This window comes from Protopterus annectens, chromosome 5.part0 (assembly GCF_019279795.1).
Source record: "Protopterus annectens isolate FY-2018-M chromosome 5.part0, PAN1.0, whole genome shotgun sequence".
NCBI lineage: Eukaryota > Metazoa > Chordata > Ceratodontiformes > Protopteridae > Protopterus > Protopterus annectens.
In genome coordinates, this window is record NC_056735.1 from 1408949512 (window position 1) to 1408963776 (window position 14265).

At 45.8% G+C, this 14265-nt stretch overlaps 1 protein-coding gene across 1 annotated transcript in view; it reads left to right on the forward strand.

Annotated features, from left to right (window-relative positions):
* The window catches only part of TFDP1 (transcription factor Dp-1), a 1398147-nt gene extending 1384292 nt beyond the window's left edge, over positions 1-13855 (forward strand). The window contains exon 12 of the mRNA XM_044072010.1: positions 13377-13855. Coding sequence (XP_043927945.1) covers positions 13377-13524 — 148 coding nt within the window. The 3' untranslated portion in view covers positions 13525-13855. The remainder of the gene's footprint in view (positions 1-13376) is intronic.
* Positions 13856-14265: the final 410 nt, after the last annotated feature.

Here is a 14265-nt window from a genome sequence, read left to right on the forward strand (position 1 = left end):
CCTTGCACAAAGACAACTTATTTGGCACTAAGGCAGAAGAGGTCTTAAAAAAGATGGAAGAAAAAGCAAAATCTATGCATACAGTTAAAGTATTTCTTACAGGTTCAGCCACCCAGGTTCAGCAGGTATTGTCCCACCAAACACTTCTCCTTTCCTGCTCCCACTAAGCCAATCCATCCCAGGCCTTGGGGAACCAGACCCTCCCCCCCCCTAGACAGCAGCCACAGGGAATGCAGAGATCTAAGTAGTGGACTACTTCTACTTCAAAACCAGGGAGTTCTAAACCCCACCCCCTTATGGTAAGAACTCACAATGACTCACCTCTCCCACCCTCCCTCTGCCCGTCTTCACTTCACCCTAGGAGGAAAACTCTCCTTTCACGCAAGCACCTGGGCCACCATTACCAACGACTACTGGGTTCTGAACATAGTGTCTCAGGGATACAAATTTTCTTTCCACACCCTTCCAACCCCAAATGGGTTCCCAGATCTTCCTCAAAACCAGTGGGCAGAGACTCAAAAGCAAATCCTTTCCCTGCTTTCTATGAGGGCAGTAGAGCACAGTCCTGCAGAACAGATTGGCCAAGGTTTTCTTCTAATGCCCAGAAAATAGGGCTCCTGGTGTCCCATCCTTGATCTATCCATTCTAAACACCTTCCTGGTGATGCTAAAATTCAAAATGCTCACCCTCCAGCAGCTGCTACCCATGCTGTCCAAGGGCGCTTGGCTAGCCACCCTAGATATAAGAAAGGCCTACCTCCATATTCCTATCAAGGAATCGCGCAGAAAATAACATAATTTCAGGGCAGGACCTCAACACTTTCAGTTCTCTCTGCTTCCCTTTGGTTTATCTACTGCTCCCAGAGTTTTCACAAAATGTCTGGCTCCGGCCTTTGCCTTTTGCAGACAAAGGAATATCCAGATTTACCCATACTTGGACGTCTCCCTTATTTGGATAGACAGCCAGGAAAAGTTGCTCAAGCACCTGGCCTTTGTAAAGACCCTACTAACCTCCCTAGGGTATACGATAATTGAAAAGAAATCCAAACTGTATGCCCACCCAAAGGATTATCTTCTTGGGAGCAAGCCTGGGCACAGCATCCTAGATGCCATTCCTTACACCAGAGAAACAAATTTTCATGACGGCCTATTTCTCTCAACTAGCCACCAGACCCCAGTTATCTGCAAGGAAGATCCTGCAAGCTCTGGGGTTCATGGCATCTTGCATACTACTAATTCCATATGCCAGACTGAATATGAGGAAACGTTATTGGTACCTAAAAAGCCTTTGGTGTCAACACTCTAAAGACCTGGAGACTCTTATACCTATAATTCCTTGCCTCAGAAAAGATTTTCTTTGGTGGGCAACACCATGCTCCCACAACAGGGGACTACCTTTATCACTAGACCCTCACCACAGACTCATCAGACTATGCTTGGGGTGCACACCTGGATGGCGGGTGCATACAGGGCCAACGGAGCCCACAGCAAATCCCTCTGCACATCAACCAAAAAGAGCTGATGGCTGTCCAGCATGCCTTGATCGCTCTCAAGCCCCTTCTTTCCCCAGGGGCTCTCCTGATCAAAACAGACAACACCACTGTGATGTGGTATATCAACAAGCAGGGAGGGACTCGCTCCTAACCTCTATGCAGGCTGGCCATGAACCTTTGGCACACAGCCTCTGCCATGCAACTGCACCTGGTTAGCACAATTCCTACCAGGTTCTCTCAACTCTCTGGCAGACCAGTTGAGCAAAATTCTTCTGGAACCACATGAGTGGCAGCTCAACAGAAGAGCCTTCACCCTAATAACTCAGAAATGGGGCACCCGAAGGTCGACCTCTTTGCCTCCCACACCAACCATCAGCTCAGAAAATTCTGCACCAGGGAGCTTCACTGCATGTATTGGAAAGTGGATGTCCTGTCCTTCCCCTGGGTCAATCTAATGGTCTATGCCTTTCCTCCACTAACTCTCATCCCCAGGGTACTGCTCAGAATAAAGGAGGAAAAACCAACACAATTCTTATAGCTCCAGACTGGCCTCACCAGCACTGGTACCCTTTGCTGCGCAGCCTGTCCCCATTTCCACCATGGCATCTTCCAAACTTCCTGACCCAGAGGGAAGGGGAATTCATGCATCCCCAATTGCAGACACTCAATTTGGCATCTTGGCTTATTCCCTAACACCCGGATCAATCTGCCAACCTCAGTATGCAGGTTCTAGATGTTATACCCGAGGCCAGACGCCCTAGCACTGGAAAGTCTTATTCTTATGGAAAAGGTTCTGCACCTGGATCCAGGCTAAGGGAGCCAATACGGCACAGCCCTCCCTCCCTCCCTCTCATCCTGGATTACTTAGCTGACCCTACTACACAGCGGCCTCTCTTTCTCCTCTATACAAATTCATGCCTCTGCTGTCTCTGCTCATTTCCCCACTGAGCAGCCCCGTTTCTCACACCCTTTGATCAAACCGTTCCTAAGAGGGGCTAGCAACTTGAGGGTACCCAGAAGAGCACTAGCCCCACCTTGGAACCTTAACTTTGTGTTGGAAAAGCTCACCCTGCCCCCTTTTGAACCAGCTTCTTCTGCAGAGCTAAAAATTCTATCCTGGAAGACAGCTTTCCTTCTGACCATCATTTCAGCCAGAAAAGTCTGAGCTGCAAGCGCTCATGGCTGTGGAACCCTTCATCATCTTCCATGCTGACAGGGTATCCCTCAACTAACACATTCTCCTTGCCCAAGGTGGTGTCCAGTGTGTCTCTTAACCAGTCCATTCATTTGCCCACCTTTTTTCATAAAGCCCAGAACAAGGGGGAGAAGATCCTGCACACACTAGATGTGCACAGACAGCTCAGATCCTATCTAGACAGGACTAAATCCTTCAGAAAGTCTGATCATTTGCTGGTTAGCTTTGCTACAGGGGCAGAAGGCAAAGCCATCTCCAAATCATTTCCAAATGGATACCACACTGCATCCATTTCTGCTACAAACAACATGGAAAGCCTCCCCCCAATGGGGTTAGGACTCACTCCACCAGAGCAGCCTCCATCTCTGCAGCTTTCCTCAGAGAAGTCCCTACCAGGACATCCTGGAGGTTTCCACCTGGGCATCTGTTCACACTTTTACCAAACATTACCACCTGCCTCTCTTCTCCAAATCCAGGGCAGGGATTGCCTCTGCAGTCTTGCAGGGCACCCTAGCCAGCCCCTAGTTTCCTTGACTGCCTCCTCCCTTTTCCACAGCTTTGGGAATCAACCCAAATGTGATGACTGCAACAGTGAAACACGAAGAACATAGCACAGTTGTGCACACTTACCATAAATGTAGATGCTCAAGTGTATTCACTGTTGCAGTCCTGGATGTCCTTCAAGAATGCAACTGCAGTCATAACATGTGGGTTGTCCTGCCTTAGGCAGCCCTCGGTCGGCCGGATTCCAAAGTCTGGGTCCGACGTCGGCTGATGTCGCATTTCTCTCCGACGTCAGAGTGGCTGGAGTACATAAGCATCAGCCGACGCCATTTTCTTCAGTCTTTCTTGCCGCTCAGTGCCCGAAGCAGAAGCAGTTCGCAAGTGCCGGTCGGTCAGCTCCTGTATTCTACGATACCGAAGTCATCAAAAAAGCTAAGTACCCCGTTGGGGACCTTTTCTTGCCTCAGCCGATGTCAGAAATTACTGAAAAAGTTAACAATTTTCTTTTTCTTGTGGTAAACAAATACCTCATAAGGATTTCCACTCTTACTGCCTCCCTTGCCTGGGCCCAGACCACGACGTCTCGGCCTGTGTAGCCTGTGCTCGCTTCAACAAGCGCACTCTCAGGCGCCGGGCGGAGTTCGCTGAAGATTATTTTGGCGATAATTTTGCTTACACCATGCCGTCGGATCTTCCGACATCGCAAACTCCCAAAAAGCGAAAAGACCGGGACCGACATCCTCGGCCCGCGTCTACCACCGACTCCACGCCAAAACCTAGCGCGAGTGCTCCGGTTCCCTCTGAGATGGTCTCTCCACCGCTCCGAACCGAAGACACCGCATTACCGACGACTCCGATTCCAGACATTACTCCGCCAGTTATAGATTTTCCTCCGGATACCGAAACCGAGGAAATGCCCGAGACCATTGCTGTAGACAAGGTCACTCCTGCACGTGGAGCTGCCAGGCCCCCTATGGCCATGTCTATTAAGGCCTACACTAGGGCTAAGGCAGCCAGCAAAACAAAGCATATTACTTCTAAATCCTTACCTCAGCCGACTCCAGAGACACAAATTATGTCCATGGCTGCTGATTTGATTTCCATGATTAGAGGTTCACAGGCCCATCCTGAGAGAGGATCCCAGCCTCCTCCTGATAAAAGGCCCCTGGTTGAACCCTCTGATCCTACTCCTTCAGATGAAGATTCTGAGGGCTCTGTCCATTCAGATAGCCAGGAAGAGCTCTTCCAGACCTATGAGGACTCGGATGCAGAAGATTCCATCCCCTCGGCCTCCCCTCCTGAGGATATTTCTTTTGGGGAAGTTCTGCATACCATGAGGGAACATTTCAAGTGGCAAGGTCAGGAATATTCTGATTCTAGGAAACGCCTTAGGACTTTCCTTAAGCCTCAGCACAGGCCCTTAGCTATTCCTCCTGTACTTGATGTTCTGGATGATTTGTATGTTGACTCTAGTGCTACCCCTGATTCTCTTCCTCCTGTTCCAGCCAAGCCAGACAGGTATTACAGGGTCCCAGAAACTCATTCCCATTTATTCAGGGCCCATACTGCTGATTTGGAAACTATTTCACAGGGGCCTAAAGGAGTTTCAGCCTCCACCTCAAAAAATCCTTTGCCCTCCAACAGGGAAGCGAGGTCATTAGAGAGATGGGGCAAAAAGGTTTACACATCCACTACCTTATCTATGAGAGCCTTAAATTGCCTTTTTCATATGTTACAATATCAGGATTATCTGTTAGAAGATTTACAAAAAACATTAGCCACTCCTGATCCTTTAGACAGGAAGACTTTGCAGGAAGCTGTACATAACACTCAGCAAGTAAGCAATCACTTCCTGCAGTGTGGATATGATGCACTGGAAGCTTCATGTAGGGCAGCTATGACAGGGGCAGTCATTCGTAGACATGCTTGGTTAAAAGATCAACCTCTACCAGATCATGTAAAAGCAAAACTTCTGGATGCACCTTTGGAAAAGAACAAGATTTTGGTGCAAATGCTAAGGATGTGTTAAAGACCATCAAAGAAAAAGCAAAATCAGTTCAGACTGTGAAAGATTTCCTCCAGGTTCAACCCCCCAGATTCAGTAGGAATTGGCCTTCAAAAACTGGTCCTTTCCTAATCCAGAAAAGTTTCAAAGGGGTAAGAACAGACGTGGCCGAGGAAGAGGCCAATACAGAGGCCCTTACAGGGGACGACAATGGCAGCCAGGAAACCAAAGAAGTGACGCAGGGGTTTCACCTGCCCCACAACCACAATCTCAATGACTTTCCTCTACTACCGCCTACCAGGGAACAACTAGAAGCTCCCTTGGGCGGAAAATTATCTCTGTTTGCAGAAAACTGGCACAGACTGACAAAGGACAAATGGATTTTGGACATTATAGACCGAGGGTACAGGTTTCATTTTCATACCTTACCAAGAAAACAAGGCATGCCAAACCTACCACAAAATCAGAGGGCAGAGGCTATCAAGCAAATCACTCTGCTGACTCGAATGAAAGCAATAGAAAGAGTTCCACAACAAGAACAAGACCAGGGGTTTTACTCAAGACTGTTCCTTGTTCCAAGAAAAGAATCTCAATGGAGACCAATACTGGACTTGTCCGCATTAAACACCTTTCTCATAGTACCAAAGTTCAAAATGCTGACTCTACAGCAACTCCTTCCCATGCTGGGCAAGGGGTCGTGGCTGATTACTCTGGACCTCAAGGAGGCTTACCTGCATGTCCCTATCAGACACAGCTGCAGAAGATACCTCAGATTTCTTGCAGGGCCAGAGCATTATCAATTCTCATCATTGCCATTTGGCTTATCTACTGCGCCCAGAGTATTTACAAAATGCCTGGCTTCAGTAATTGCTCATTGCAGGCTCCAGGGTATACAAATTTATCCGTACCTGGGCGACTGCCTCATACAAGCGGACGACAAATTGATGTTGACAAAAAACCTGGATTATGTCATACGATTACTTCAAGCTCTGGGATACACAGTCAACTTCCAAAAGTCAAGACTGCAGCCATCCCAGCAAATAATCTTCTTAGGAGCCAAACTAGACACAGCCTCTCAGATGGCTTACCTGACAGAAGACAAGCAAGAGAAGTCAACTCATTACTTCAAAGGTTTAGCAAAACTCACCCAGATGACTGCAAGGAGATTCCTACAGGCCCTGGGTTACATGGCATCCTGCATTCTCCTGGTTCCATTAGCAAGACTACACATGAGAAAGCTTCAATGGTACCTAAAAAGCATTTGGTCTCAACACAGCAACAACTTGGAGACAATCATACCACTCATTCCATGCCTACAAAAGGAATTCCTATGGTGGGCCTCGGTGAACCAGGCAAACACAGGTATGTCATTCAAAAAAACACAGATAACACAGACCATGACTACAGACGCCTCAGACCTTGGATGGGGGGCGCACATGGAAGGCAGGGACAATGGTCTCCAAAGGAAACACATCTGCATATAAACCAAAAGGAAATGCTGGCAGTAATGCATGCCATCGAGGCTTTTCAACACCAACTCCAGCAAGGCCATTTAATGATACGGACAGACAACACCACTGTGATGTGGTACATAAACAAGCAGGGGGGCACCCACTCTTACCCCCTTTGCAGACTGACAATGCAGCTTTGGGAGAAATCACTGAACCTAAACATCCAGTTACAATCCCAGTTTGTTCCAGGAAAAGACAATGTGTTGGTGGACAGCCTAAGCAGGAATTTCACAGATCCACATGAGTGGAGGTTACATCCGAAGGCCTTCAGACAACTCACTTCGACATGGGGCAAGCCAGAAGTGGACCTATTTGCCTCTCACCTCAACCATCTTGTATCAAAATTTTGCACAAGGACATACCATCCAAAAGCTTGGAAAATAGATGCCCTCTCATTCAACTGGAACTCCCTAGCAATCTATGCATTCCCACCTCTGCCACTGATGACCTCAGCATTACTAAAGATCAAAGCAGAGAAGCCCAAGGGAATCATAATAGCTCCGGACTGGCCAAGACAACACTGGTACCCACTACTACGGAGCATATGCCACACCAGGAGGTGGGCCCTCCCCCAGTGGCCTCTACTTTTGACAACACAATTTCGAAACACTGCATCCAAATCTTCTGACACTGCAGCTAACAGCCTGGGAGATCCCATAAATAACTTCAGCTTATCTATCTCAAAGGAAGTTCAGCGGATACTAACAGAGGCTCGAAGACCATCCACCAGAAAGGTTTACTTAGCAAAGTGGAAAAGATTCAGCAATTGGAATACCAGCAAGGGACATGATGCATCATTGTTGAACATCCCACTCATCTTGGAATATTTGGCAGATATGTTAAAGAACGGCCTCTCATATTCTTCCATAAAGATACATGCATCTGCTATTTCAGCTGGATACAACACTGATCCTCCTGTTTTTTCTCACCCCTTACTAAGGCAATTCCTCAGGGGAATCAAGAACATTAAGCCGCCAAGAAAGGCCCCAGTGCCAGCCTGGGACCTCAATTTTGTCTTAGAAAAACTGACTCTACCTCCATTTGAGCCAGCAGCTTCAGTTGACTTGCAATTTCTCTCATGGAAGACAGCTTTCCTGTTGGCAATTACCTCAGCAAGAAGGGTTTCGGAGCTTCAGGCCCTAATGGCAATACCACCTTTTATCATTTTTCATAGAGACAGGGTTTCATTAAGGACCAACCCTACTTTTATGCCAAAGGTGGTTTCTAGGGTTTCTTTAAATCAAGCCATCCATCTGCCTGCTTTCTTCCCCAATCCTGAGAATAAGGGGGAAAGACTGTTGCATACCTTGGACATTCACAGACAACTTCGATACTACCTGGACAGAACAAAGGCCAGTAGGAAGTCTGAACAACTTTTTGTAGCTTACGCCCCGGCAGTCCAAGGAAAAGCAATTTCAAAACAGACTATTTCTAAATGGATTGGACATTGCATCAGATTCTGTTATTCCTTTCATGGAAAGACTGTTCCAGCTGATGTCAGACCACATTCCACCAGAGCTACAGCCACCTCTACAGCATTCTTAAGAGGGGTGCCTACCAAGGACATTCTAGAAGCTGCTACATGGAGCTCTGTGCATACATTCTCCAAACACTACAATCTCCCTCTGTACTCCAGATCCAGAGCAGGCTTTGCTTCGGCAGTCCTGCAGGGTTTGATTGCCACACCATCTCTTTCCTAGAGCATACCTCCTCCCCCAGCTAAGCTATGGTATTCTACCCACATGTTATGACTGCAGTTGCATTCTTGAAGGACATAGTACAGTTTTGTACCTACCATAATTGTAGATGTCCGATCGACATGCAACTGCAGTCGGATTTTCCCTCCCTCCATACCCCTCTATGCCTAGGGTCCACTCCTATCTCTGTTACTCTTAGCTGGGGATATCTGTTATGGTGTATTTGTTTTATTGCTCATTTATTTGTTTGGAATCCTGTTTTTGTCTTCCAATATTGATTACAGCCTTCCTTGGAGGGCACCTGGCATCTGGGGCAAGAAACACTGAAGAAAATGGCGGCGGCTGATGCTTATGTACTCCAGCCGCTCTGACGTCAGACAGAAATGTGACATCAGCCGACGTCGGACCCAGACTTTGGAATCCGGCCGACCGAGGGCTGCCTGAGGCAGGACAACCCACATGTTATGACTGCAGTTGCATGTCTATCGGACATCTACATTTATGGTAGGTACAAAACTGTACTTTTCCCTCCCTTCATCCCCCTTTCTTCTCTTTCCTTAAAAGGGACATATTGGTGTTTACTTTCTACTGGTGGGGTTCTTCCACCAGAACCTGGCTCCTACTTGGGGGCTTCTGACAGGTTAGGGCAAGAAAAACTGATGTAATGGTGTCAGCTGCCTTACTTTATACTACTGACGACCTGACGTCCGTCCTGAAGCGACAGCAACAGACGCAGAAATACTAAGCCTCTGTTATTCGGGCCAGCTGAGGGTTACCCTGGCAGGGATAACCCCAAATGTGATGACTGCAACAGTGGGTACACTCTAACATCTACATTTATGGTAAGTGTACACAACTGTACTTTCCTCAGGCTCGTGGAATTCGTGGCTTCCACCATCCCCATGGTTCCCCCTTGCAAGGCTACACATGAGGAAATTCCAGTGGTACTTAGTCTGGAAGCAACAGCTATACCCCTTGGAGTTCATGGTGGCCCTGCTACAATGCCTTTCCAGTAGGAACTAAATTGGTGGATAGCCCAGATATCGGCCAACCGAGACCTGCCCCCTGCAACCCTTGTCCCGAAATCAGGACCTGTATACAGATGTTTCAAACATGGGTTGGGGAGCGGCTTTGGGAGTATGGAGAGTGAGAAACACTTGGACACTGAACCAACAGAGGAAGCACATCAATGTCAGAGGTGAGAGCCTTGATATTGACCCTCCAAATCTTCAGGGATCGAATCCTGGCAGGAGTGCTGAGGTGGTACACAGACAGTACCACTGTCCTGTGGTATATCAACAAACAGTGGACAGGGTCCTATCTAATGTGCACATTGGCTCTGCAGGTATGGGAAATTGCCGTAGAGAGACCAGCAAAACTTCTAGCCCTCTAAATACTTTCTGCAGAGAATGTGTTTGCAGATTCTCTAAGCAGGGCCATGACTCAATCCCACGAATGAATACTAAACAGGGATGTGTTCCTGGACCTGGTCTCTCAGTGGGGTATTCCATAGGTGGATCTCTTTGCCTTCCCCATGAACAGACAACTCCCAGCTGCCTGCTCCAGGATACCTTCTCCAAAAGCAAGGAGGATGGATGCTCTTTCATTCTCTTGGAAGGGGATGTTCGCTTATGCATCCTCCCCTTCCCACTCATACAAAAAGGTCTGTTGAAGATTGAGACAACAACCACAAATCTTGGTGACCCCCTATTGTCCAAGGCAGCATTGGTTCCCCCCATTCTGTCATCTAGCCAAGGACAATCACCACAAGTTACCCCACTGGATGGACTTGCTCACACAGGAGAGGGGAACTCTCATACACCCCCAACTATCCACCCTGAAATTACATTGTGGGTGATAGGGCATTAATGCCCTTCAGACACCTTTACTCAGAAGACATGCTTCCGTTTTTTCAGGAGGCCAGAAAACCAACTACCAAAAAATCCTGTCTCTCCAAGTGGAAGAGATTTTCTGCCTGGTGTCTGAAACAAAATATCCACCTACTAATGGTAGAAACTCCAGTGGTTTTGTCGTACCTGTGTGAACTGATGAACTTTGGAGTTTTATTCTTCCTTTAAGACGCACTTATCTTCCATCTCAGCATGTCTTCCTCTCACACCCCCTCTAGCTTTTAGACTAGAACTGAAGCTTTTTCTGAAGGGGGTACTCCATCTTAGACCTCCAAGAAGCCTATTCCACCCTCCTGGGTATAAGTTTTGTTTTAGAAAAGTTAACCTTACCACCTTTTGAGCCAGCCAAAGACTGTTCTCTCAAACACTGTACTTGGAAAACTATACTTTTGGTGGCCATTACTTCAGCCAATACTCTTGGTGGCCATTACTTCAGCCAGAAGGGCTTCCGAACTGCAAGCCTTCTCGGCCTCTCACCCCTTTACAGTTTTCCACAAGGGCAGGGTTTGCCTACGTACTAACCCCTCCGTCATGTCTAAAGTTGTTAATGAACTTCTCCTGAATCAGGCCATCAACCTTTCCTCCCTTCTTCCTCTCGCCTCAAAACCCTGCTGAAAGGATCCTCCACTTCTTGGATGTACATAGACAACTCGGATATTATTTGGCCAAAACCAAATCCATCCATAAATCGGACAGACTAGTTTCCTACAATCCAAGTGCCCTGGGACATCCTGTTTCCAAGCAAATCTTCTCCTCGTTGATCTCTCAAACTACATATTTTGCTACACAGACCATGGCAAAAGGCTTCCCTTCCCAGTAAAGGCACATTCCAATAGGGCGGTGTCATCCTCTGGTGCCTTCTTTAAGGGTTTGGCTACAGCTGCCATATTAGAAGCAGCTACATGGTCATCTGTCCATACCGTCACCAAACACTGTAATTTGGACATTATTTCTAGGTCCAGAGCAGGATTTGCCGGAGCCATCCTTTATGGTATTGTGGAAAATGTCTCTGTTCTTCCACCCAATTCTTAATAGCATGAGCTTATGTACTCTCCCTCATGTTATGGATACAGCAGCATATGAACAGAAGGACATAGTATAGTTGTGTAAAATCTTACCATAACTTTAGGTGTCCTCTTCTATATGCTGCTGTATACTTTCCCACCCTGCCTTCCCCCTGACACCTGCCTGACTCCTGAGTACGCACTCCATAGTCGCTGGTTTCGGCGGCATTCACTTCTGAGGTAGGTGTGTGCTGACGTCCGTTTTGTACCAGATGTCTATTTATGGCTGACGTTCGCTGAGAGACACACAGGACGTCACACGTACCTTCGCAGTAGCAACCATCTGTTGTAAAATGGCCGGACGTACAAGTAGACTAGAGGCAGACCTCATGTTATGGATACAGCAGCATATAGAAGAGAAGGGCATCTAAAGTTATGGCAAGATTTTACACAACTGTACTTTTCTCTTTCTAGCTAGTGTGCTTCTTACAACTTGAAATTTTCCTTAAGCTTGTGTATCTGATCTCCGCCCCTTGTAGTAGTCTGTCTTCCAAAGTCCCTCTCTACCCCCTTTTATTGCTGCTATTAGTTGTGTAAACTTGATTAGTTTCCACACCTATTGTTTTCCATAGAGCCATAATACTGAGTGCCCACCCAGCAAACCAGTATTGCTCTTGACTTAACTGTCATTCCATTGCTCATTCTCATGTTTCAGAGGTAGTATTAATCTTTGAGAGCAATGCTGTAACAGTAGTATAACTTGCTATAGTAGTGCATGTTTTGCATTAGTTTTCCCGTGGCATGCTTTTTTTAAGGTTGCTTTCTTGCTGTGACTGATGATCTGTGCATGCTGTGCCTTCTTATTTTTAAACTGTAAAGTTTAAATTGCAAGGTTTGTCTAGTTTGCCATCTTTTGGGTGGGGGGGGGCAATTAACTTTTTCCTCTTTCATTTTGCTTGTCATATTGTATTTTTTTAATCCTTTTTTGAATGGGTTAGTCCTAGTAGGCTGTTTTCACAGGAAGACCTGATTACTGCTAGGGGAAATTTGTGGGTCCCTAGGAAACTTGCTCTTTTCTGTTAATATGTCCCATGAGATCTTTTACATCCGAGTTGCCAGCAATACAAGCAAGTAGGACCTCAGTTTATTGCATCAGATGAAGGACTAATAGTGTCTTCTCTTGGCAGCTTAGTTTTGTAAATAAAACTGATTTGATTTTCCCATCATTAGTGTCTTTACAGGCAGCCATTTGCACGTTTAGTGCTTTTTATTGAATCTGTACTTACTGTGCTCTGCATAAGGACTACTATACAAATCAACACTAAGCCCTTCATTCAGAAGTACTGCAGAGATGATTGCAGTGTAGAAATGGTACAGCTTTGTCTGTATAGGGATTTTCAGTTTAGAAGTCTATTTTCTGAGGAGCTGTCATTGTGTATGGGGGGATCCCCCACCCTTCATCCTCCTATGTGGAAGACTGATTTTCCTTTAGGTTGTGTATGCATGAACTGTTCCTCACTGCACTTAACCTTTAAACTCTTGTAATGTCTAATGTTCCTGCACTTGGATATAAACAAGTGTGTGCCTGGAATTTGTGCTCCGTTTACAATACAGTGTCCATACTGTCTGTGTCATTGCTTCTACATTTCATGATCGTGAACATTATGCCAAGTTCTCTCTCTTACAAAAAAAAAAATTGAACATGCTAGTACAGAAGATGTGGTAGGTTTGCTTGCATGTGGCATGAGGATGTAATGTGTTAAATTAATTGCACTGTCCTTCAAATGAGGTGAGACTGCCTAGAGGTTTTCCAGAACCATTTTGTCATGAGGTAGGTAAATCCAAAGAAAATGACTGGTGTGAAAGAGATCTCAAAAATCTCATTAATAGTAAGCACCCACATGCACCTGTGATTCTCAAGATGTTCTTATTAGAGTTGTGCATAAGTAAGACTTCAAGGCCACAGCTAGAACCAGTTTTCAAATGTAGACAGTGAAGGGAGAGAGTTTTAGATGTCCACTTGGAGTAGTCACAAACTGTTAATTATCTTTGTTTCAGTGACTTTTCAAATGGTGAAGATAGACTACTGCCTACAAGTTCTAATGGGTCTCAGTACAGTGGCTCCAGAGTGGAGACTCCCGTTTCTTATGCAGGGGATGATGATGAGGATGACGACGATTATGATGAAAATGACGACGACGATTAATCTTGTTTTTTGTAGATGTTTCTTCGTCCACCAGATCAACATGTTTCAGGAATAAGTCTGAATGCCATTTTCCTATAGAACTGAATTTCCCCAACACTGTGAATAGATCACACAACTCCTATATTAAGGGGATTTCTGTTTAAGGCTTTTTTCATGTGGTGTGGCTGTTTTAATACCATTGTGTTACTGCGGATCTCTTTCTTTACCCCAATTTTTAAAAGGAAATTGGCATCTGTTTTAACCATTTGGAAGCCCTTTCTTTGAAAAAAAAAACTGTATTGAACAAAAAGTAATATAACAATAAACTGCTGTCCTTTGTAGAGCAATGAGATCATTGGAATTTCCATCTGTTTGGAGTGTCTTAATGCTACTTAAGGATGGCAAGGTGACGTGTGTGTGGATGCATATGTTTGCAAGTTTGTTTTTTTTTCCCCTAATCATTTAATTTTTTTTTTCATTTCTTTTGCTTTTTGTTTTACTGGGCAAAACTTGTGTTCTTTCTCCCTAAAATATGAACTCACCGCACGATTTTTCAGAGATCTGCGTTTGAAAGGTTGGTTCTTTAAAACATTTTACTTTAAACATAGTGAATCCATCAACGGACAGACTTTCACTGTGTTGCGTCTTTGGAAAGAAAGACTTTGCTGGAGCTGAAATTCTACTGGTATCCTGGGGCAGCTATATTTCATGATTTGTTGAAGGTTTGGATATTTTTTGAGTATGGTAAAATTGCGCCTGAAT